We start from the raw sequence: 22,566 nt of genomic DNA on the forward strand, positions 1-22,566 counted from the left end.
CTATAAAGGGGCGAGCCCGGCGCGCCGGCGGAGAGGCGCCGCGCGGACGCCGCCAAAGTTTGCTGCCTGCGCTCGGGGCCGGGCGGCCGCCGCGGCCGGAGCCGCTCCCGGCCCGCCGGGCCGCTACCGGGCGCCGAAGAGCGCGGAGCCCGCGATGTGAGGCGGCGCCGGCCGCGCGCCCGGGTCCCGCAGGCGACGGCCCCTCCTCGCCGCGCGGCCGCTAATTGCGAGCGCGGCCTCATTTGCATAGGCCGCCCGAGTCCGCTGGAGGCCGGCCAATCGGCGCGGCCCTCTGCTAATGGCCATGCATTATTCACCAGCCTAATTGCTCAGCCCCATGCGCGGCCCGCGCAGCCGCCGCTGCCGCCGCCCGCGCCCCGCGCCCCGCGCCGTCCCCGCCGGCCGCCCCGCTGATGCCGCTGCCCTGCGAGGGGCCGGCGCGCCGCTAGCAGCATGTCTCGGCGCAAGCAGGCCAAGCCCCAGCATCTCAAGTCGGACGAGGAGCTGCCGCCGCCGGACGGGGCTCCCGAGCACGGTGAGGGGCCGCGGGTCGCGGGGCGGCCGGGCGTCTGGAGGGAGCGTGGGCCCCACGGACCCGGAAAGTGCCCGGGCTCCCGCGAGCCGGTGCCTGCCGTGTGGCGCTCGACCCGGGCAGGCCAGCCTGGGGATCCGGTCCTCCGCCGGAGCGCGCGGCGCGGGAGTTTCGGGCGAAGTAAACTTGGCTCAGCCGCCGGGAGTTGAGCTGCGCGCGGAGGCGCCAGGGCTCGGGGACCGCGGGGAGCCCGCGCTACCCCGCGGAGGCCAGCGCGCCTAGCCGGGCGCGGGCGGGAGGGGCCGAGCTGCCGCCTCCGCGCCGCCCCCCGGGCTCACCACGCCTGGACACTGGGGCTGGCCTCTGCGATCGCGGCGCCCACTCGGGAAAGCGCGGCGGCGAGGACGCGTCCCGGGATCTCCCACCGCCGGATGCGGGCCGGGGCAGCTTTGTTCGGCGCCCGGCGCCCCAGGCGGTGCGCTCTCGGAGCGGATCCGCCGCCCTGACCGCGGCCTCCCCCTCCCCTGCAGGCCAGCGGCCGCTGGTTGTGCCCCGAGGGCCGCGGAGCCCGAGAGGTCCGGGCGCGCCGACAAACCAGCGATCCCATTCCGAGGCGAGTAGGAAATCGGTGTGGCCTGGCCTTTCCTAATGGCCGCCTTGGGAATTAACCCCGGGTGAGCTGCCCCGCGGCGCGGGGGGTGGTCGTGCACGCGGTAGGACCCCGGCACGCTTCTGTCGCCTCTCGGTTTTCTGGGCCTTTTCCTGCTCTTGGAGGCGCCGCGGCCACTTTTGCAGTCGGCTTGGGGGTAGGGACTTCCTGCCCATCCAGGAGGGAAGGTAGGAGCCGCGAAAGTTAGCTCTGGGCGAAGAGCGGGCTGGCCTGGCGCGCCCCAGCCCGGGAAAGTGAAGCCTCGGGCCTCGCGCCGCCCGCGGGTCCCCAGGGTGCGGGAGGGGCGGCCGCGGGGCGATCGCGGGACGCGGGGCGACCCTGCACTTGCCCGGAGTCCGGGCACCGAGTAGTGTGATCCTTAAGAAACAGGCCGGCCAACTTTTTGAATTAACCTATTATAAGTGGTTTAGAGCAGATACGCATCTTTGCTTTGGGAACTAGGCTGCAGAAAATAAAAGGAGTTGAAGAGTTTAGCGAGCGGTGCCCTAAAGTTTGCCAAAGCAGGTATTTGTCCACATCGGAATGGAGAAAGGAGCAAAGGCTTCTTACGCGGCTGGGAATTCAGGAATTAAATAAAATTCGTGAACTCGTGAGGGTCTTTTTTTGTCGCAGCGGAGGTAAGAGGTTCTTATCTGTGTCGCCTGGTCACCCAAGATTAGAACGGGAGATATGCTAAAAAGAAACGCTTGCATATGGTGGGTAGATTAAGGACAAAGAATCTTTTTGTCATGGAAATGGATTTTTTTTTGTTTTGTTTACTTCATCACATAGAATTTCTCACACTTGGTTTGTTTTCTATTGCCCTCAATGACTACATGATCAAATGAATGGATTTATTTCTGCCGAATGAGAAAGACAGTCTTTCCTTCAAAAGAACTACATTGCATCCCAGTGAGGAATTTTAAAGCTTTATTATTGTGGCTCCTGAATAGCTTAAAATCGGCTTTCACAGCCGCCCCAAAATGCAACAATGTAAATACTTCTCAGCTTTGTAGGGTCGTTATCAAAATGTGCAATGTCTCTTTTTATTAAAGCATATTTTAATTAATAGAGTAAAACCCCTTGTATTTAACGATTAACAAGCTGAGGCACTGCTATTCATTTTTAATTTCACTTCAGAAATGCGAGCATGGTGTACCTCCTAGTGCATGTGGAGGGGTCCAGAGCCCTTATTTGAAAACCTAAGATGGAGTAAATTATTCACAAGTTCTCCTTTGAATTCCTCTTGTTGTTACTGAATTTATTTAGGGGTGAAACATATTCAGGATTTTTTTTTTTTTTAACCCACCATGGGATTAAAGTTTTTGTCTAGGCTATGTTTTTCACAATCATTCAGAGTTGTAATCAAGATATTGCCACAGTTCCTGATCATACTTTGCAACAGGCCAAAAATAGCCTGTCTGGGGCTGAGTCTCAGTCAAGGAGTATGTTCCCCCGATTGTTCCGGCAAACTGTTTAAAAAATAGTTCTTTCTGATTAAATTATTCTGAAGCTGATTGTTCATGGAGCATAAAAGATACTCTGTTCTCTGTTCACTTAAGGAATGTTCATGTATGTATTACTCTGTTGTACTGATCGCCATGAGGAGGAGAATTAAGTAAAATATTTTTTTAAAGATAATGGTCGTGAAAATTAAATCACTCCCCCATGAATTCAGATATTCTCAGAATTATATTTTGTTAAAAGCAGTGGAAATAAACAAACTATGCATCAAGTTATAAGTGAACTAAGTTTACATTGTTTTAGAAAGGAAGTAAATAATTCCTTTGTATCACTTTGGGTGTTACATGTTAATTAAACCAGTAAATGCCTGCAATAAAATTGCAAGTTCTTGATAATGACATGAAACACATATTCTATGCAAAATTTTTAGTATGGTATGGGCGGGGCAGAGGTGCACAGTCACATTAATTTACAGTAAAAGGCTTTATTTCTTTTAAGAGACAAATGTGACTTATTTTTCAGGCTTTAGTTTTTAGGCAAGCAGTGAAAAGACAGCTATCCAAAAATGCCTTAGTGCTTTCCAGCCCTTATTGCAAAAGTGAACTATGATGACGTATGTAGAATGGGAAAAAGCAGTAAAGATTTACATAAAGTTCTAAAGTTATTCTGTTGTTAAAGATGTGTTTTAAGGATGGCTGGGACTCGACTTACATTCCCAATAGGTTCTATCTTATAAAATTGCAAAGTGTTCCCTTCCTGTTTCTGAAAATTTAGAAATAAATGGGATGCAGTTTTAGGATTCAGTTAATTAAATGTATGCCACCAATATTGAAATCCTCTGAGCCAGCTGAATGTTTTTGTTCTAAGAAAAATTAATTAAAACTTCTAATGATGGAACAGCACTTACACTCCTACTAAGAGCTTTAAAAGGTGTATTATTGCTATCCTTCATTGGATAAAATACAAATTAGGAGGGATATATTTTATTGTCGTTAGAAGGAAAATATGTATATAAGGAAGAACAAAAGAATATTATAATTTAAAGCAGTTTGCCATCCTGTATCATGTTTTTTTATTTTCTGCCAACTCACAGTTACATGGCTATCTTAAAAATCCTTTAAAATGTGGTGATTCTGTGATTTAAGACTTTACCAGTGGTATTCATCGACTGTGTTTAAATTAAGGGAAAGAAGGCCCCCAGCCCTGGGTGCTGAGATCTTTTCTCTTTTATCTGTCTGTGCATGGTTTGCCTTCAGCGCTCAGGGCACTCACTCACACAGTTACAATTCAGCATTGCAAAAGGAAACAATACAGAAGCCACTTTCTAACATCCGTAGGCAGACTGTTTTCTCTAAAACATGAAAGGTAAGGAGTAAGTTAAGCAGGAGGGGAAAGGAAAAGAAGAATTTGCAAACATTTATTTTTAAAATGGCAGTTAAAATCCTAATCTATTTAAAAATGCATAATTTGGCGACCAATAAAAAGTCTGCCAATTAATTCCCACCGTACAGAGAAAGAGCTGATTATGTAAGAGTTAGGGATTTTTTTAAGGCACATTTAAACTTCCACAATCTATGCATAATCCAATATTTTTAGGTCTGTTTAGATCCAGAAAAGGAAGAAGGTATGGACCAACAGCAGGAATTACTTAGCAAGCTGATTATTTTTTGTATACAAGATGATGGCAAAAGTGGGTCAGATTTCATTTTCAACTACAGTCTCTAAGAGGCTTTGCCATTCACCCCAAGATAGCTCTGAGAACGTTTTCTTTTGGGGAGAATTTAGCAAAGGTGCAACCAAGGTTTCCATTCTGTGTACTGAACACCAGTTAGAATTTAACATCCTTAAATGTAAGTATTTTATTTGCATGAAATAAAAACCTGCTTAACTGCCAATGAGGTCATGCCCCATCCTTTAAGGCTGGAAATTGTTTCAAGAAAGAGAATTGTTAAATAATACCTGCAAGAGGAAGAGGTTTTGTTGTTTTGTTAGTTTTCACTTCCTTCATGGTTTCTTGACCAGCTGCCAGGATAAGAGCAGCCTCGTGAAAACGAGAGCTGCTTCTGCCGCTGGTGGGCCAGGTTTGCCGTCACAGCATGTACGATGCTGCCCACACTCCGGATAAGACCAGGCGTAAGTAAAAGCTATGTAGACATTGAATGTTTCATTATTACTCTACATAAACTTTTATATTTTAAAAAGGAGCCCCGTCCTTAGATTATTTTCAGTTTTTCACTATTACTTGATATAAACTTAAGCCCTGTCCTTAGGTTTTTCGCTCTAATTTGGACACTTCTGTGATCTTGAAAGCAGTTAACCGTGTGATTTCCAAGCTGATGAGTAAGGCAAGTGTGAAATATTCATTGAAATAATAAAATAATGTAACGGGCTCTGTTTATGTGAGAGATCAGGGTTGGCCTGTTTGTTAATTAAAGGCAAGAGCTTGGGTCCGGGGAGACCTGAGGCTCTGGGGTGGCATCTAGGCGCCCCTCCGTGGGCCTGTCTCTTCCAGGCATCCCGGATTAGTCCTGCTGACCATCCGGGACCCCTCCCCCTCCATGTTCCAGGAAGCCTTGGGGCCTGGGATCTGTGAGAAGGTGGGCTTGCAGGGGACTGCAGCTTCCTACTGCTCTACCAAAGGTGGGTGGCTCAGAGCACTGCTGCAGCAGACCTGCTGGTTTACCCTTTGCCTGCTTTGCCCTGCCAGGGGTGGCCACTAGATGTCAAGCTCATAATACAATTAGTGCATCTGTGCTGCTGACCTTGGCAACAGGACTCACCAGTGTTCTGTTAAGTGTTAACACTGGCTCTGAGAGTGGACTGGGGACCTACAGGTTTGCCCTGTACTGCTGGGCTTATCAGATGCCCGGCTAGTTCAGCACAAGTGTTTATAGTTTTCCAAGAGGGAGAGAGACCCGTTTTCTTTTGTGCGGCTGTTACATCTTGAACTGTTTAACCCTGCAGGTGCCGTGGCTCTTGGTCTTAATTCTTTGGCATTCCTGGTCCTCTTTGCTGAGTGCCCTCTCCAGACCACCGTTTGATCGTTGACTGTAGGCTCAGCGCAGGCAGACGCTGGCTTCAGCCCCCCGGCAGAGCTTTTACTGGAGGATTTTTTTTTTCTTTGCTCATGTGTAAACTTCCCCTGTAGAAATGGAACAGTGTGCTGAGGTGATGGCAAATCCTGGAAATGATTTAATAACCTGAGGCCGAGTGCAGGAGTCGACAGTCACAGTCGACGGATGGGCGCCTTCTTCCTGGACACCGCGCAGTGCCGCAGCTGCGGGGCCCTGCAGGCCAGGTGTTTGTGCATCCGAGAGGCTTGGCTTATTTCTTTATCGTTGTGCCGGTGGATATGGAAAGTGAGGAGTTGGGGGAGGACCTAGGCAGTTGGCTGCATAGATGCATGGTGGAGTAGCTCGTTTAGTTTCATGTGTGAGTTTATCTGGACCAAAAAAGTGACCCAGCACAAACCGTGCTTTTCCCCTCCCCGAATTTTGATCGAAATGGCCTGCATTGGCCGCCGAATTTCAGGTTTGTGCGTTGCTCGTGAGGCACAGACAGTGATATCCGTGCATTCATCGGAAGGGCGATTACAGCACAGTATCTGAATGAAAGGACTATTGTGCAACCTTGAAGTGCGACAAACATCTTATTATTGGATACAGCGTCGGGCAGATAGTTAAGACAAGTGAACGTTGTGGCTGCTTTCCAGCTGCGTGCGTCCATAAAGGAAACAGTGTTCTCCCTCCCCGGTGCTTCACCCCGCAGAGGAGAACCCGCAAACCTTTTAAACAGAAGGCGTTTGGTGCCTGTGCCACAGGTGGTCCGCCCTTAACACATTTGAGGCGTGGGCCACTGAGTCGGCGGAAGCCGGCCTGCGGGTCAGCGCGGCTTGGGCGAGGCGCGAGCGCCCTCCGCTGTCCGGCTCCGAGCGCACACGCTTGGAGGTCTAGGGAAAGGACAAAATTTTTCTATCGCGTCTGGAATTTCTTCTACATTGTTAAACACAGTAGGGGTCTCTATTTGTCTCCTCCTGTTTCACAGCTTGGGCTCAGTATGTGATAATTCATCTTTCTTTATGGGATTCAAAGCTATCATAAGGAGTTAAAAAGAATTAATTTGCAAGAAAATAGTGTCTCCTAACAATTTGGGAAAACTTGAAAAATGCTTCTTAGATTTTTAAGGGATGGAAAAGGCACAGGAGAAAAGTACACTTTCCTTTCCTCGAGACCCACGTGTCTGTTTCCCAGTTACTAATTAAAGTGAAGAGGTTAACATCCCTTTTCCCATAAGGGACAACTTTTGCTTCTCCTCTTGTTAAAAGGAATTAAAAAGTGTAGCAGAATCAAGGTGAAAGTTTGAGCTTGATCAACAAAATTATCAAACACCTGTTTACTGCTCTGTGTAAGTGGTTACTTATTTACAAGGTACTGCCTCCAGGACGCAGAGAATAAAAACGCCTTACTGAGAACTCCACTTAGAATTTTTTTAGGAAAGCGTCATGTGGCAAATATTCTCATCAATATTACCGGGATGCTTTTTACTTGTAGCTTAAAAAGATCACTGGGCATGTAAGCACTCTGCCAGGTCATCTCTACTTGGAAGACCACCTGAGCTTTTGCAGGCAGTGAAAACCTGATCCCTGTATAACATGATCCTTGTATATTGTATAGCAGACCAGGAATCGGAGCTGAGAGAGATGACGCAAGGGGAGGTCCTTTCACACCCATAGTTACAAAGGGGACATTTTTGTTAAACATCTTCTGTGCTTTTATTAGTGAGAAGGGGGAAAATACGTACTTTTAATACTGCCGTTGAGGCCCTCCCTAGTTGGAGGCCTCTCTCTGAAAGGCGAAGGAAGCCTTTTGCCCCTCCTGTGGCAGCCTAGATGGCACACGTGCTCAGGAGTGCTTGAATGGTGAGCGTTAGAAACCCTGAAAACCTCATGTATAAATAGTAAGTGTGGGGCTAGCTGTAAACTAATTGCACATCTCCTCTCCAGTTGAAATAGCTTCAGCTTCCTGAGTGTCCCTCCTCCTGACTGTGTCCAGGAGAACAGACCCCATCCCCGGGCTGGCAGCCACGGCCATCGCATCCTTCACGTTAGCAGAATAGGGTTATTTTCACAACAGCTCCTTCTTCTCGTTGACACGAAGTCAGTCCAGCAAAGCTGTGTGTAACCTCGACCAAATACTCCTGTTGACCAAGAAGGGAAGATTCCTGCCTAAGTTCTGTTCCTGGGTGCACTGGTTGGCATTTTTCTCCACTAGTTCTAACCCTTGCATAGTCTAAGCCCCTGACTCTTTGCAGTTTGAAGTCTCTTTAAGTCGTCGATCTGCCAAAATGCAAAAAATAAATTATTTTGACATTAACGATAATGTTAACAATGCTCGTTTTTCAGTTGTCCCTTTTAGGAAGAAAGAATTTCCTATTGCATTGGAAATAAATTTCTCAAACTTGTACTGTTGTTACAGTGGCTCATGGACATGGCTTTTCCGTGAAACAAAAATCTTAACGCCATATCAACAAATGGATATAATAACTTCTACTTTTAGAATGCAAAAGCCAGTTTCCAATGTAAGTTTAATTAAAAGATAGTTGAATCCGACACAATAGTGGCTTAAAACAACGGCAGGATTAAAGGACTTTAGATGTTATATGATAAAATTGCAGCTGCTGTCAGATCTTTCCTATGAGGGTTTTCTTGTTATAGAAAGCACTTTTTTAAAGATAAGTACTTCCAGATTAGCATGTCTACGCTGTAACACGATGCGTGTAGCCACTGTAACGAGAAGCAAGTTATAACAACTTATTTTGCGTCTCACCCCGAACGCGACATAAGGTCGCTGCTTTCACTCTGGACTCAAGTGCAGTCTTGCTGCTTCTAAAGAGCTCTGTCCCCAGTGAAACAGGCTCGCTTTGGTTCTTCTCTCCCAACCAATTCAGTTGAAGTGCTTGTTGTTCTTTAAAAACGTTCTTAAAATATGCACCCAAAATTTCAATTCCACACGTGACGTATTAGACTCTTTTCATTTGTATTCATTGCATTCAAGACTGTCTTGTGAAATTTGTGCTTCTCTATAACTTTCATGGAATGCTAATCCCACTCAGATTTGATAGTGAAACAAGTAGAAATTAACAATTGAAGTGATCATGTTACCGTATTTCATGCAGACCCCAGTAAGAAAACTATAGGTGGTGATTCTAAATTATTTGCCCTCAATAAGAAATATGAATGGTATTGAGGAATTTTTTTGTTCACTGATGGTAGTTTTTTAAATATGTTTTAGTTAAAAGGCAAATTATTATGAAACTTCGCTTCTAAAATCCAACAACTGTTTTGTTAGGTTCATTAGCATAATGAACTAACAGGCCCTAATGTTCAGAATGCCATTTTCACCCGATTTCCTCTCTTCAATTTTGCTTTCCTTCTTCAATTTTAGAGGCATACAATGGAAGTTTATTTTACTTTGGCAAGAATATCTTCATTGTGTTTAGGTAATTATCAATTTCCTTTAAACAAAATGGCTTATTATTTGGTAGATAGTGCTTAAATATTATTATTCTGTGCATGGTTTCTACAATTGAGGCATAGTTATAATGCTGCTAACCTGCAATGAGGGCAGGAGGAAATTACCTTCCCAGCTTTCTTGACTTTGCAGGTGAACCCCACATACTTAGCACATGAAAAAAGCCAATGGAAATGTAAAAATGTATCTTTAAAGTAAAGAGATTTATTTGGGTTTCTTAAAACTTTAGAGAAAAGTACAGTGTAAAATAAAATCCTGTTTGCTTATTTCACATGCCATAATTTGTTACAAAGAAAATCTGGGAAATGCTCATTTATAAAGATGTAAGTTAACGTAAAGTAAATTCTTCTAGCAGTTGTTGCACTTTAAGTGATCCAGCAATCAGCCAATTTCTAAGCATTTTCTTAGTGAATTGTCCCTAATACATACTCCATATTAAAAAATATATTCTTATATAGCACAGGGAACTATATTCAACTTTTAAATATTCAACTATTATTCTTTAATAATCTATAATGGAAAAGAATCTGAAAAAGAATACAGATATAAAATATAAATATGTGTATATACAAAATCACTTTGCTGTACACCTGAAACTAATGCAACATTGTAAATCAACTATACTTCAATAATAATTTTTTGGAAAAGAAAATGAAAAATATCCTTTGGACAAAATATACACTGTGTTTAATTGTGTAAAACTTTAAACGTATATACCATGTGAATGTTTTTGTATACCATGTAAGTTATATTTTTTTCTTCTCTGAGGAATAAAGATGTAAAAATAATTTTTCAAAAAATTAGCAGTATTTAATTTCTCTGTATTTTTCTCTTTTTTGTAGTTTTCTTTTTAAAAAATATTAAAATTAAAACTATGAAGACTATGGCTGGCCTTTTATATCATAGCTTTAAAGTGTTAAAATTAACTTTTAGACTATTTTGTGTTCTGATAATTACACTATTTCTGATACAGTATAACACTGATTCCAACTTGATTGCTTAATGCAGATGAACTTTTTAAAATGTCCACTAGTGCTTTTTTTAATATGTGGGTCTGCAGAAAAACAACCCACTGTTATAAGCAAATTGTAGAGATTCTTTGCCTTTTTAAAATAGGTGAACTAAAATGTGAGATAGCCCGTGTTTTCTTATCATTAAGAAATTATTTACCTGAAGAGTTGAGGCTTTTTTCCTGCCCTGTTCTATAACCTTTGCGAGTTTCAGATCAGATTTTGCATACATAGAGCAAAGTTAAGTACTCCAACCATTTATTTTGTTAACGCTGCTATCTGCAGTATAAATCAGCCATGTCTTTGCTTCCAGCTACACTCGACCTCATTACAGACACCGATTCCGCTCCTGCCTCTGTGCAGTAAGGAGACTCCTTGCAGTCTGAGCTTCAGCACTGAATTTAGTTTAAAAGTCTAGCAGGTCTTTATGGGCTGCAGCTCTAACTTTTTCCCCTTCAAATGGTTGAGCCACTTAAGAAAATGCTAATGAACACTGCTAATAATTTTTTAAAGGCACGTATAAATTACCTGGAAATAGCAGTCTTGTGGAGAGCAGCCGACCAACCTCGAATTATAGTTTTATTTTCTTCTCTAGCAGGGAGACTAAATGTTTTCACAGGATATTTTTTACAAGTCAGATTTCTTTATTGAGATCAGTGCCGAATCCTTCTTTCCCTAAAACCCGAAATGAAAAAACATGGAGGCTTTGCAGCAAATCCATTTGTTGATGTTTCAACAGTAAACGGTTTTCGGGGATGTGGACCTGAGGATGCGTGGCGCTCACACCCCACTGCGCACGACAACAAAGGGCCGGCTTGAGGCTGTCACTTGTCTCTGTTCAGGTGATTTGTTGCTGTCAGTCCATCCGCAAGTTGACAAAAAGCAGTTGCAAGGCAGTGTTACCCAGGCAGGCACAGGGAGCCTGAGCACCCCGTTGAGGGGGGCCTGTCACCCCAGCCCCCCTGAAAATAGGAGCTGGGCATGTCCTCAGATGTTGGTTTCTCCTTCCTGTATAGCTATTTATTTGATCAGGTGTGAATGAGAATCATTCATTAAACAGGGTTGTTATTCGGCACAAGAGGGTAACAGGAGTCGGCAAGTCGCTGCCTACAACAGTAATTAAACATGTGTAACCAATTAGAGGGTTTCCACCATGGCACAAGCATATAATTTGCTAAGTCTTTCTATGGGAATAGATGAAAATAGGTACAAAAAGTGTGTCTGACTACAACGTTCTCATGTTAAACATGTCAACATAAATGAACTTTAAATATATAATTTCTAGTTTGTTAACAATCTGTGGGACACGATTGGCTAGTAACAGTAACATATAATTTTGGTTCATTTTGCCAAGAAATATTGCATCTGACAGAGGCAATTAATTGTATTAAACATGATTAATTTTAGGCACAGACTATATTGATGGTATTTGTTTGGTGAATCCTGAAATGTAGAAATGTACTGTATCTGGAGGCAAGTGCACCCGCTAAAAAGATACAGGATTGATGTGTTGATCAAACTGCAAGTCGGGGAGATTGTTTTTCTGAGCAGAGATGTAAGAAGTGCTTAAATATTCTTTGTTATATTTACAAATGAAAGTATTTAGCTGAAATTTCCTCCATGAAATAAATGCCCATTGATTTGAAAGGTTCTGTAGAATTACATTAAATCTGTAATGTCTTCGCGCAGCATAAAGATAATAAATCTCCGTGGTCCGAGCCCAGGAGAGAGGCTGCAGCCGGCTCCCCCGTCAGGTGCTGACGTGAGTTTGAAAGGTTACAGATTAGTTTAGCAATGTTAAGCGAACTGGCAAAGGCATCTCTGATTTTGCTGGAAATGAGGAAGCCGGATGGTAGGGGAGTCCTAATGAGCCCATCGAAGGCTGGCTTTGTACCCAACAGACAGGGTGGCTGCAGATTGTATGAAAATATTGGAAATCAATGGCTTCTATGGAATTTCATTAAGAAGCAGTATCCACAATTGATAGAACCTCATAATTTGATGGATTGTGCTAAGAAAATGATTAGCTAGCTAGAAAGAGTCATAGAATACACACGCCAGGACGTCAGAAATGTTGAAGTGGGGTAATTTGTACAGAATAAAAAATATTGATTTTACTTATGTGCCAAATTTTGAGATGGAGGGCGGGCTGTCTCTTGAGGCCAGGCTGATGTAATGTCTTGCTTTTCCAGCGGCCCCCGGGGAGGGTGCCGAGGACGCGGACAGCGGCAACGAGAGCCGGAGCGGAGGCGAGGACACACACGTGTGCGAGAAGTGCTGCGCTGAATTCTTCAAGTGGGCCGACCTGCTGGCGCACAAGGAGGCCTGCACCAAGAACCCGCTGGTGCTAATCGTGGGCGAGGATGAGCCCGCCCCGCCCTCCGAGGACTTCCCCGACGCATCCCCGGCCAGCTCGGCCAGCGAGCGCGCGGACAGCGAGGCCGCCGAAGAGGCGGCGGCGGCGGCGGCGGCAGCGGCCCCGGAGGGAGGGGAGGCCGCGGAGGCGAGGGCGCCCGAGCGGGAGGACGAGCCCATGGAGGTGGGCGCGCCTGCGGACAAGGGCTTCCAGGGGCCCGGCGCGGCGCATGCGGGGCAGCCGCCTCCGCCGCCAGGCCCAGAGCCAGCCCCCGGGGCGGCCTACGGCATGCCCAGCACCAACGTGACCCTGGAGACCCTCCTGAGCACCAAGGTGGCCGTGGCGCAGTTCTCGCAGAGCTCGCGGGCCGCGGGAGCGGCGGGCCCGGGCGGGGGCGTGGCGGCCGCCGCCCTCCCGCTGATCCTGGAGCAGCTCGTGGCTCTGCAGCAGCAGCAGGTGCAGCAGCTGCAGCTCATCGAGCAGATCCGCAGCCAGGTGGCCCTCATGAGCCGCCCGCTGCCGCCCTCCCGGCCGCCGCTGCACCCCGGGCCGGCCGCGCACCCCAGCCTGCCCCTCTCGGCCGGCGCTGGCCCCGCGGCCACGGCGCAGGGACCCGCCGCCCCGCCGGCGGCCTACGAGGGCCCCCAGCCCCTGGCCGCGCCGGCGTCCACAGCCAGCACCCCGCACGTCGCGGGTGGGGCCCCCTCGGCACCGGAGTCCAGCGCCCCCGCGACCTCCACGGCCTCCGCCCCAGCGGCCGGCCCCTCAGGGGGCGCCTCCCGGCCACAGAACGCCCCCACGCCCCCCGCCCTGGGGCCCGGGCCGCTGCTCAGCTCCGCGCCCAGCCTGCCCAGCCCACTGCTACCTCAGACCTCCGCCAGCAGCGTCATCTTCCCCAACCCGCTGGTCAGCATCGCGGCCACGGCCAACGCGCTGGACCCCCTGTCGGCCCTCATGAAGCACCGCAAGGGCAAGCCCCCCAACGTGTCGGTGTTCGAGCCCAAGGCCAGCACTGAGGACCCCTTCTTCAAGCACAAGTGCAGGTTCTGCGCCAAAGTGTTCGGGAGCGACAGTGCCCTGCAGATTCACCTGCGCTCGCACACGGGGGAGCGGCCCTTCAAGTGCAACATCTGCGGGAACCGCTTCTCCACCAAGGGCAACCTGAAGGTGCACTTCCAGAGGCACAAGGAGAAGTACCCCCACATCCAGATGAACCCCTACCCGGTGCCCGAGTACCTGGACAACGTGCCCACCTGCTCCGGGATTCCCTACGGGATGTCGCTGCCGCCAGAGAAACCGGTCACCACCTGGCTGGACAGCAAGCCGGCGCTGCCCACTGTGCCCACTTCGGTGGGGCTGCAGCTCCCGCCCACCCTCCCGGGTGTGGGCGTCGGCAGCTACGTGGACTCTCCCAGCCTCACCCCCGCCAGCCGCTCCCCGCAGCGGCCCTCGCCCGCGTCCAGCGAGTGTCCCTCTTTGTCCCCAGGCTTGACCAGCTCCGAGGCAGGCGTCCCGGTGGCTGCGGGATCCCCGCAGCCGGCGCCCAGTGGATCTTCCCTACCCAAGACCGAGCCTGTGAGCCTGCCCTGCGCAAACGCCAGGGTAGGGGACCTCGCGGCCACGGCGGGGCAGGTCTCCACCACATCTGCCCTGGCGGACAGCAGCACATCCCCAGGCCTCTGTAGCCCGGTCTTCCCAGCCGGGGCCGAGCCGTTTAAGGCCAAGTTCCCCTTCGGAGGGCTGCTCGACTCTATGCAAACGTCTGAAACCTCCAAGCTGCAGCAGCTGGTGGAGAATATAGACAAGAAGATGACAGACCCCAACCAGTGCGTCATCTGCCACCGCGTGCTGAGCTGCCAGAGCGCCCTGAAGATGCACTACCGGACGCACACGGGCGAGCGGCCCTTCAAGTGCAAGATCTGCGGGCGCGCCTTCACCACCAAGGGCAACCTGAAGACGCACTTCGGCGTGCACCGCGCCAAGCCGCCCCTGCGCGTGCAGCACTCCTGCCCCATCTGCCAGAAGAAGTTCACCAACGCCGTGGTGCTTCAGCAGCACATCCGCATGCACATGGGGGGCCAGATCCCCAACACGCCGCTGCCCGAGGGCTTCCAGGACGCCATGGACGCCGTGCTGCCCTACGACGACAAGGCCGCTGACGCCCTGAGCGCCTGCGACGACGACATGGACGACAACTCCCTAGAGGACGATGCTGAGCTGAAGGACGCGGCCGGCGACCCGAACAAGCCGCTGCTGGCCTTCTCGGGCTCCTGCCCGCCCTCCCCGCCTTCCGTCATCTCCAGCATCGCCGCCCTGGAGAACCAGATGAAGATGATGGACTCGGTGATGAGCTGCCCGCAGCTGAGCGCCCTCAAGTCCCTGGAGAATGGGTCTGGGGAGAGCGACCATCTGAGCAACGACTCGTCCTCGGCCGTGGGCGACCTGGAGAGCCGGAGTGCCGGCAGCCCGGCCCTGTCTGAGTCGTCCTCCTCCTTGCAGGCCCTGTCACCCGGGAACAGTAACAGCGAGAGCCTGCCCTCCAAGTCCCCGGGCCTTGGCGCCCAGGAGGAGCACCAGGAGACCCAGCTGAAGACGGAGAAGCTAGACAGCCCGCCCCCCGGCCCCGAGAATGGAGGGGCGCTGGACCTGACGGCCACCCACCCGGGCCGGCCGGCCATCAAGGAGGAGGCCCCCTTTAGCCTGCTGTTCCTGAGCCGCGATCGGGGTAAGTGTGCGAGCACTGTGTGTCGTGTGTGTGCCAAGCCCTTTGCTTGCAGGAGCGCCCTGGAGATCCACCTCCGCAGCCACACCAAGGAGCGGCCGTTCGTGTGTGCGGCCTGCGGGCGCGGCTGCTCCACGCTGGGTAACTTAAAGCAGCACTTACTGACCCACAGGTTGCGAGAGCTGCCTCCCCAGTTGCTTGACCCCAACTTTGCTCTAGGTCCCGGCCAGGGCACCCCGAGCCTGGGCCCTGGCTCCACGCCCACCACCATCAAAACGGAAGTGAACGGGCACAGCAAGGCCAGCCTGCTGGCCGAGGGTCCGCCGCTGCCGGCTGCCGTCCAGGTGCCCCCTGGGCCCCCGACGGTGATGAGCCCCGGCCTCGCGCCCATGCTGGCCCCCCCACCACGCCGGACCCCCAAGCAGCACAACTGCCAATCGTGCGGGAAGACCTTCTCCTCGGCCAGCGCCCTGCAGATCCACGAGCGCACCCACACTGGGGAGAAGCCGTTTGGCTGCACCATCTGCGGGAGAGCCTTCACCACCAAGGGCAACCTCAAGGTGAGGGTCGCCCGGAGCCCCCTCGCCTCCTATGGCCCTGGCTGAGGGGTACCCCCGAGAGAGCGTGCGTGTGCGGTGTCTATGAGTGTTACGGCAAGTCTGCCTTGCATGTGTGCCCAGGGATGCGTGTTCCATGTGGCGCTCCCACGCACGTCCAGGGCCTAGCCGAGGAGCTTGCCTTCCGTGCCAGTCTGTCCTCCCCTCGAGAGGCTGGTGCCACCTGAGTGGCTGCAGGGTGTTGGGGAGATGCACACTTGCTGCCCTGAGTCCAGTGGGTCACTGGTACCAAAATAGCTAGGCTTTTAAATGCTTCCACTTGGCACAAGCCCCGCTGATCCTGTCCAGAGGCCAGGGCTTTGACCTGTGGGTTTGTCCACATGATTGCCAAGAGGGCCCAGTGGGCATTTGGCAGAAGCTTCCCAGCCCGAGGGCCAGGGGCAAACGGTACGATGATATAACGTTGGTATCAAAAATGCAGCCAGGCAGCCCATCTTCCCTGGAGGCAGGGTGTGTGGCCAGCACCACGGAGCCATTCAGGCCAGCGTGCTGCTTTCCAGCCTAGGTTAGCTGCGTGTGGGGTCTCAGCCACCCCCTTCAGTAGGCACTGTGGACGTGGCTTCCACTTCCTGAAGGCCACCTAAGGTCCTTGCTGACCACAGGTGCCCAGACGTTTCCTCTGTGTTGGGGAGAAAACCAGAGAAAGAGGCACAGGAAAGGCAGGAGTTCTGAGCAGAAGACGATCTGGGTGTAGGGGAGCTTTGGGACCCTCCGGGTGGCCTGTGGGTCTGACACCTTAGTGGGGAAGTCATGCTGTCCAGCTGCGAACTGATAGGGATGTCCATCAGCTCATCGGTCAGCTTGCCTTGTACTGGACGAAAAGAGTGTTGCAGGTTCACGTCTCAGATGTTCAGAAAACCTCACCTAACAAGTTTGTTGTCCCAGATGAATGCTCAGGCTGGGGAGGAGGGGACGGAAAGGAGATGGAAGGCGCCCCCTGGCCTTGGATGCCCTGTAACCGGAGGCTGGGCGTGCTCACACCCGGGTGTGGCTCTGTCCCCGCAGGTGCACATGGGCACCCACATGTGGAACAACGCTCCCGCCAGGCGTGGCCGCCGCCTGTCAGTGGAGAACCCCATGGCCCTGCTGGGCGGCGATGCCCTCAAGTTCTCAGAGATGTTCCAGAAGGATCTGGCCGCACGGGCCATGAACGTGGACCCCAGCTTTTGGAACCAGTACGCCGCTGCCATCACCAACGGGCTGGCCATGAAGAACAACGAGATCTCCGTCATCCAGAACGGAGGCCTCCCCCAGCTCCCCGTAAGTCTCGGTGGGAGCGCCCTCCCCCCGCTGGGCTCCCTGGCCGCCGGGCTGGACAAGGCGCGTACAGGCAGCAGCCCACCCATCGCAGGGCTGGACAAAGCCAACTCGGACACAGGAGGCAGCCGGCCGTTCACACGGTTCATTGAGGATAACAAGGAGATTGGGATTAACTAGCCACGTCCCTGCCCTGCGGGTCTCCGTCTCGATTCACCTGGAGCGGGAAAGACGTCACTGGGTGGCCGCCTGAGGTGGCCTCCTGCGCTGCCCGGTTGCACCTTTCGAGGTGAACTTGGGAACTCGGCAAGCTTGGAGATCGATTTGAGTCAGAAAGAGACGTCTTCCGAGAGCCGTCTCGGAAGCCGAAGGGGCTCAGACCACATCCGTTCCATCCCTCCAGAGCCCGCCCCATGCCAGGGAAACTCGTCCAGTGGTCTTGTTGGAATTAGTTAGAAACTTGAACTCTGTCTTTACAACTCTCATCTCAATGACGCGGTCCAGTGCGCCCGACGCCGGTGCCGCACAGCACCTTCGCCTGTAGTATTTATGACGTTCAGATGATGCGGGTCACAGACAATGCAGCCTGACCATAACGGGAGCTTTTGTACTGCAGAATACATCTGGCTATGTGAATTTTTTTTTTAAAGCAAGATTTGTTTTACTATAAATAAGTGGGTGATTTCCATGCAGGCAAAATTGTGAAGTTCTGTTAGGAAACAGCATGCTTTTCGTGTGCAAGCACCTGTCAGTAACAAGCCTTTTTTTTTTTTTTTTTTTTTTAATTTAAATGTCTGTAGCTGCTATGTGGACAGTGGTCTCTAGTGTGGTCTGTAGCCCAGCAATTGGGAACAAGTCACAGACAGACGTCACCGTGAATTATTCACAACGTTATAGCAGTTGTGAGTAAATATTTCACATTATCAAAGCTGTACAATAAAAAAGTAATGTTTGTATAATGTGGTTGCAAACTCTTAATTTATACTATTGCACTTTTAGTATTTTGTATTAGGGAGGTTTGTCTATAATTTGAAAATTTTAAAAGATGTAAAGCATTTTATAAATAGTACTTTGATTGAAGGAAAATGAAAAAAAAATGCTGTTACGGTCTTAGGTCAAACGATACAAGAAATCTGTGCTCCTTAACCAGGAAAACCACCAGGTAGGGCCTGCCATTTCTTACATTGAGTGATTTAACTTTTCTAGAAAGCCCATTTAAAAGCTTGACCACCCCCACCAAAACTCTGGTGAACTCGTCCTAGGGCTGTGACACCAACACAAGCCGGGAGGGGGGAGCAAGCAGCTGCCGTGCAGGTGTGAGCTCGCCGTCCCCTCTGCTGCTTCCTCGCACGCCCGCAGACCAGATCCCGACTGCCTGCAGGCCTGGCATTGTGTCCAATAAACCGAGAGCTGCCGGGTGTCGGGCAGTATAATCCATCACAACCGGGACATTTTCTAGGTTTCTGATTTATTTATTATCTTCTCAGATGCAAACGAAGCGCACCGTGGTCCAGTCACTCAAAGTGCAGGCTTTTGCTGGTGACGGTCAGCTGCTCCGAGTCAGGGAAGGGCCCCGGGCAGGTGCAAGCGGCTCAGCTGAGCCAGGCCGTGTGGACAGGTGGTGTGTTCTACCTCATTCTGTGTGCTGCACGTGTGCCGGAGTCTGAAAGCGGGACCTCCTCCGACTGTGCGGTCCCCTTGGTCATCGTGCCCAGGGACGGTGCTGGGAAGCGAGCCTCGAGGAAGGAGGCGGGCAGTCAGCCGCCTCAGCAGAGACCGAGCTCTAGAACAATCTTCCTAACATAGCCCCAGCCAGCGCAGACCACATCGTGTCACTGAGCAGAGTTTCAGAGCCTCACAGATGAGCAGGCCTAGCAGTGGTTTCTGTCGGAAAAAACCACGGAACTCTCCCGCTGTTTCCCACAGAGATGGGATGGAGTGAGCCCCGGGAACCTGCTCATCTCCCAGGATGGGTGAGGGTGTCCCTGTGTCGGGAAGAGAAAACAGGTGCTCGGTGTCGCTGTGTTTCAGCAGTGAATGTTGTTATTATTTATCTGTGTCCCTTTTGGTGTGTTTTTTTTGGGGGGGGGTCGTATTTGGTACCATGTAGTGCTCTGCCCTCCCAGAAAGATGTGTATATACCGTGAGAAAAGAGAAATGTAAAGTGCTGTACATAAGGCGGCTTGCAGCGGGCAGTGAGACTGCCCGGCCTGTGTCCGGGTGAGGCTGTCCCTCCGCACGGTGGAGAGACACTATTTTTCTATTGCAGCACCGTGCAGGGCCGGGCCCTCCCTGAACCAGTGCAGAGCTGTTACCCAGATCCAATATTTTTTATGACGAAATCTGTGGCTTGACACATCTACTGATTGAAATGGATGTCTTAGTCTAGGTTCCTATTTTTGACATGGAATTGAATAAAATGCCGGATGTAATATTATTTCTGAATGGCGCTCCTTGATTATTCTAATGGAAAAAGTGGAATTTGAGGTTATGGTCATTGATGGTGGATGTATATTTGTGGTGTTTCTCCAGGGACAGTCAGTCAGGTCTGACAGCTTAGATTTAAGCCATATCTAAGCGTGTCTTCATTGGTCTTGAAATTTTCATGTTTCACCTTTTTCTAAAATAAAAATACAGCCTTTTGATTGTGGGTTTTTTTTTTTTTTTTTAATTTACATCTTTGATGGAAGAAGATATGGTAGAAAATGTCTAAGGACTAGAGACTGTTGACAGTGTCCGAAAATGACTGCACTCTGAATGACCCTCCCGTGGTGGGCCTTGAGGAAAACCTCGGTTCTTTGGGTCCCTGCAAAACTAAATAGCTGTGCCTCCAGCCGTGATTCAAGGAAGCAGGCCAGGGAGGAAGGTGCGGGGCGCCCCCTGAGCCTGTCAGTCCCAGATGAAGGGTGCCCCTCACTTGAAAAGAAGCTTTACCTTGCCAAAAACATGTGATAAGGCATAAAACCTCACATAATTTAGTAGCTCCTGGATTTCAACATACATAATCCATTTCTTCTTTTAAAAAAATAACTACTGATACCTAGAAGCCACAGTGAAGTTCGCCTGGGAGACACTAGGTGTTTCTGAAATGTTGAGAAAGGTACTAACCACTAAACAACTGCCCAGGTGTCATATGCCATGAGCCTTAGGAATTAAAACCCTGTTGATTTCAGAGCTAGAGTAGAAATTATGAGAGAGAAACCGACTAAATCAGATAGTCATTTTTTTAACATGATATGGAAATAGCAAAAGATTTCTACAGTCGTTTAAAGTAATTAATATAAATGAAAATGTTTAAAAAAAAAGAGATTTACTTCTTAATTCAAAAATGTTTCCAGTGTAAAACCAGAGGTGTTTGGGCTTAACAAGCCTGGATATTTACTTCTTCCTGACATGAACTCTAGCTGCTCAGACAGTATATCAAAGAATCATAAATGCCAACAATCCCTAAAAATTATTTATTTAAATGTATTTCTATTCTAAGTTGGTTGCAGGAACAATTAACATTTCAAACTAATTAAAAAGCATTGCTTAAGGGCCAAAAACCAATTGCTATGAAGCCCTCACTGTTTAACTCTGTGTGTGTGGAAGCTTCCAGGCAGCCCGGGTCCCCTGCCCACTCCCCCTCTGTGCCCGGCAGGCAGCGCCTAGCGCCCGCAGAAGCCGAGGCAAACATCAGGGCTGTTTGTTACCAGCGGCTGCACGGCGTTTCCAGCCCACCCACCTTCAACGTGCTTTATTTATTCTGGCTGGCTGTCCAAGCCACGGAAGTCCAGACCCCTGTCTCTTCCCCTGGTGCATGCTTTCGGTGGATAATAAGGTCACATGTGAATAATTCTGCAGCCAGCCTGTCACCTTGCGAGCATGCCAGCCGACCTGAGGACCTCGGGTTCAGCCTTTGTGTTTTAAGTCCTGTGCTCATTTGCTCATTCCAGGGCTGAGGCACTCCTTCGCTCCTTCAGGAAGTTTTTCTAGGGATCCGGTGCGTCTTTGAAAAGCAGAGGCTGTGAAATGTTTCTGTGAGCGTGTCTGTTGGCTGATTTTGAGCTATGGGTAAATCTGATCTACAAAATATTCCGTGCAACACTAGGAAGATAATCCTTTTTCACTTAAGTGGAAAACACTGTGTTTCAGCACTTTTTTATGAACGAAAAACCTTAAAATGAAATCACCATAGAAACATTCTTCTGCCATGCTCCTGTCCACGTCTTTGTCCCAGGGTGGCGGCCGTGGGTGCGTCAGTGTTGCCGAGTGGCCCTGGTCTTCCCCGCAGTGGCTCAGGCTGGGGACGGGCCAGGCTGCACCCTGTGAGAGCCCCAGCAATTCCTCCCATCTGCAACAGCGGGGGAGAATTTGATGACAATAAAATTCCCACTTCGAAAAATCAGTGTTTTTTTTTTTTTTCTTTAAACAACTACCAGTAATGTACATCTTTCTTCCCTGCCCCCTTCAGAATTCAATAGACAGACTAATTGATGGCATCTGTATAGAGAGAAGATGCAAATGATTAGCTAAGAATATAAATATGAAAAATCTATTACAAATGACTTTGCTAAAGAAAATATGTGGAATCATATTTGGACCATGAAAAATGTGTTGGTATCTTTGATTTTTTAAAAAATCATTAAGTTTATTGAAGCTTTTAAAAATGCAACTATAAGGTAAAATAAAGTCGATCTCTGTGAACATTATGCTGACTGCATTTTCTGTCAGAAAGAAGACCTTTTCAGGTGGATTGGGTTTTGTTGTGTGTGCACGTCACATGCAGAGCTCATTAAGGTGACATACAGGTATCTATGTCAGTGCAGACACTCAGCAGAGGTTACTCTGGAGCAGGGGTTGTCTCATCGTTCTTGCTGGTGAGCAATTAGAGAACCTCGCTATTAGCGCTGGGTTCCCCGTCCTAATTTATAACTGCATGTGCAGTTCTGGTGAGATGTCTTCAGAAGGAAGGCTTGCAGATTACTCTTAAGCGACTGCCTCAAGCTCTTCCTCATGGCTGAGTTCAGTATTCACTGCACACTGGACCAACCCAGAGGGGGATAATCAGAATGTTGGTGAGACAGGAGAGGGGAGGAGAGGGAGTCGTGAGTGTGAGTGCCCATGCATGTTAAGGGTTCTCTACGTCACTGAATGGAAAACATGATTCATAAGCCCCCAAAGTGAAGGGATATGTGTGTATCCCTGTGAGTTACTCACTGTATCTGACTCAGACCTGGAAATAAATGTCTAGCTATAGTCCCAAATGTGGTCACTTGTGAACACGGGGATTTTGCACATTCCACTAGATGCTATCCACGTTGGTCTGCTGTGCGTGTTTTTACACCACAGAATTATCTGTGAACTAGGAATGTCTCAGGAGTGTGGGCTCCTTCCCTCTCCAGCTGCTGCTTCCATCCCATTTATCAGTTTTCTTTCTAGTTGAACCT

General features: G+C 49.6%; 2 protein-coding genes across 3 annotated transcripts in view; both read left to right on the forward strand.

Moving 5' to 3' along the window:
• The window catches only part of LOC120880848 (collagen alpha-1(I) chain-like), a 1,530-nt gene extending 1,116 nt beyond the window's left edge, over positions 1-414 (forward strand). Inside the window, exon 3 of the mRNA XM_040264248.1 lies at positions 9-414. Within this exon, the coding sequence (XP_040120182.1) occupies positions 9-414 (406 nt within the window). The remainder of the gene's footprint in view (positions 1-8) is intronic.
• Positions 415-453: 39 nt separating this feature from the next.
• SALL3 (spalt like transcription factor 3) lies at positions 454-21,545 on the forward strand. Of its 2 annotated transcripts, XM_040264380.1 has the most exons (4): positions 454-535; positions 12,378-12,724; positions 12,755-15,823; positions 16,886-21,545. In XM_040264380.1, the coding sequence occupies exons 1-4, from the start codon at positions 454-456 to the stop codon at positions 17,315-17,317; spliced, it is 3,930 nt and encodes a 1,309-aa protein (XP_040120314.1). In that variant the 3' UTR covers positions 17,318-21,545. The 2 variants fall into 2 exon arrangements, with proteins under 2 accessions (XP_040120314.1, XP_040120313.1); XM_040264379.1 differs by having other exon boundaries at positions 12,378-15,823.
• The last annotated feature ends 1,021 nt before the right edge of the window (positions 21,546-22,566 follow it).

Source organism: Oryx dammah, unplaced genomic scaffold (assembly GCF_014754425.2).
Source record: "Oryx dammah isolate SB20612 unplaced genomic scaffold, SCBI_Odam_1.1 HiC_scaffold_22, whole genome shotgun sequence".
Taxonomy (NCBI): Eukaryota; Metazoa; Chordata; class Mammalia; order Artiodactyla; family Bovidae; genus Oryx; species Oryx dammah.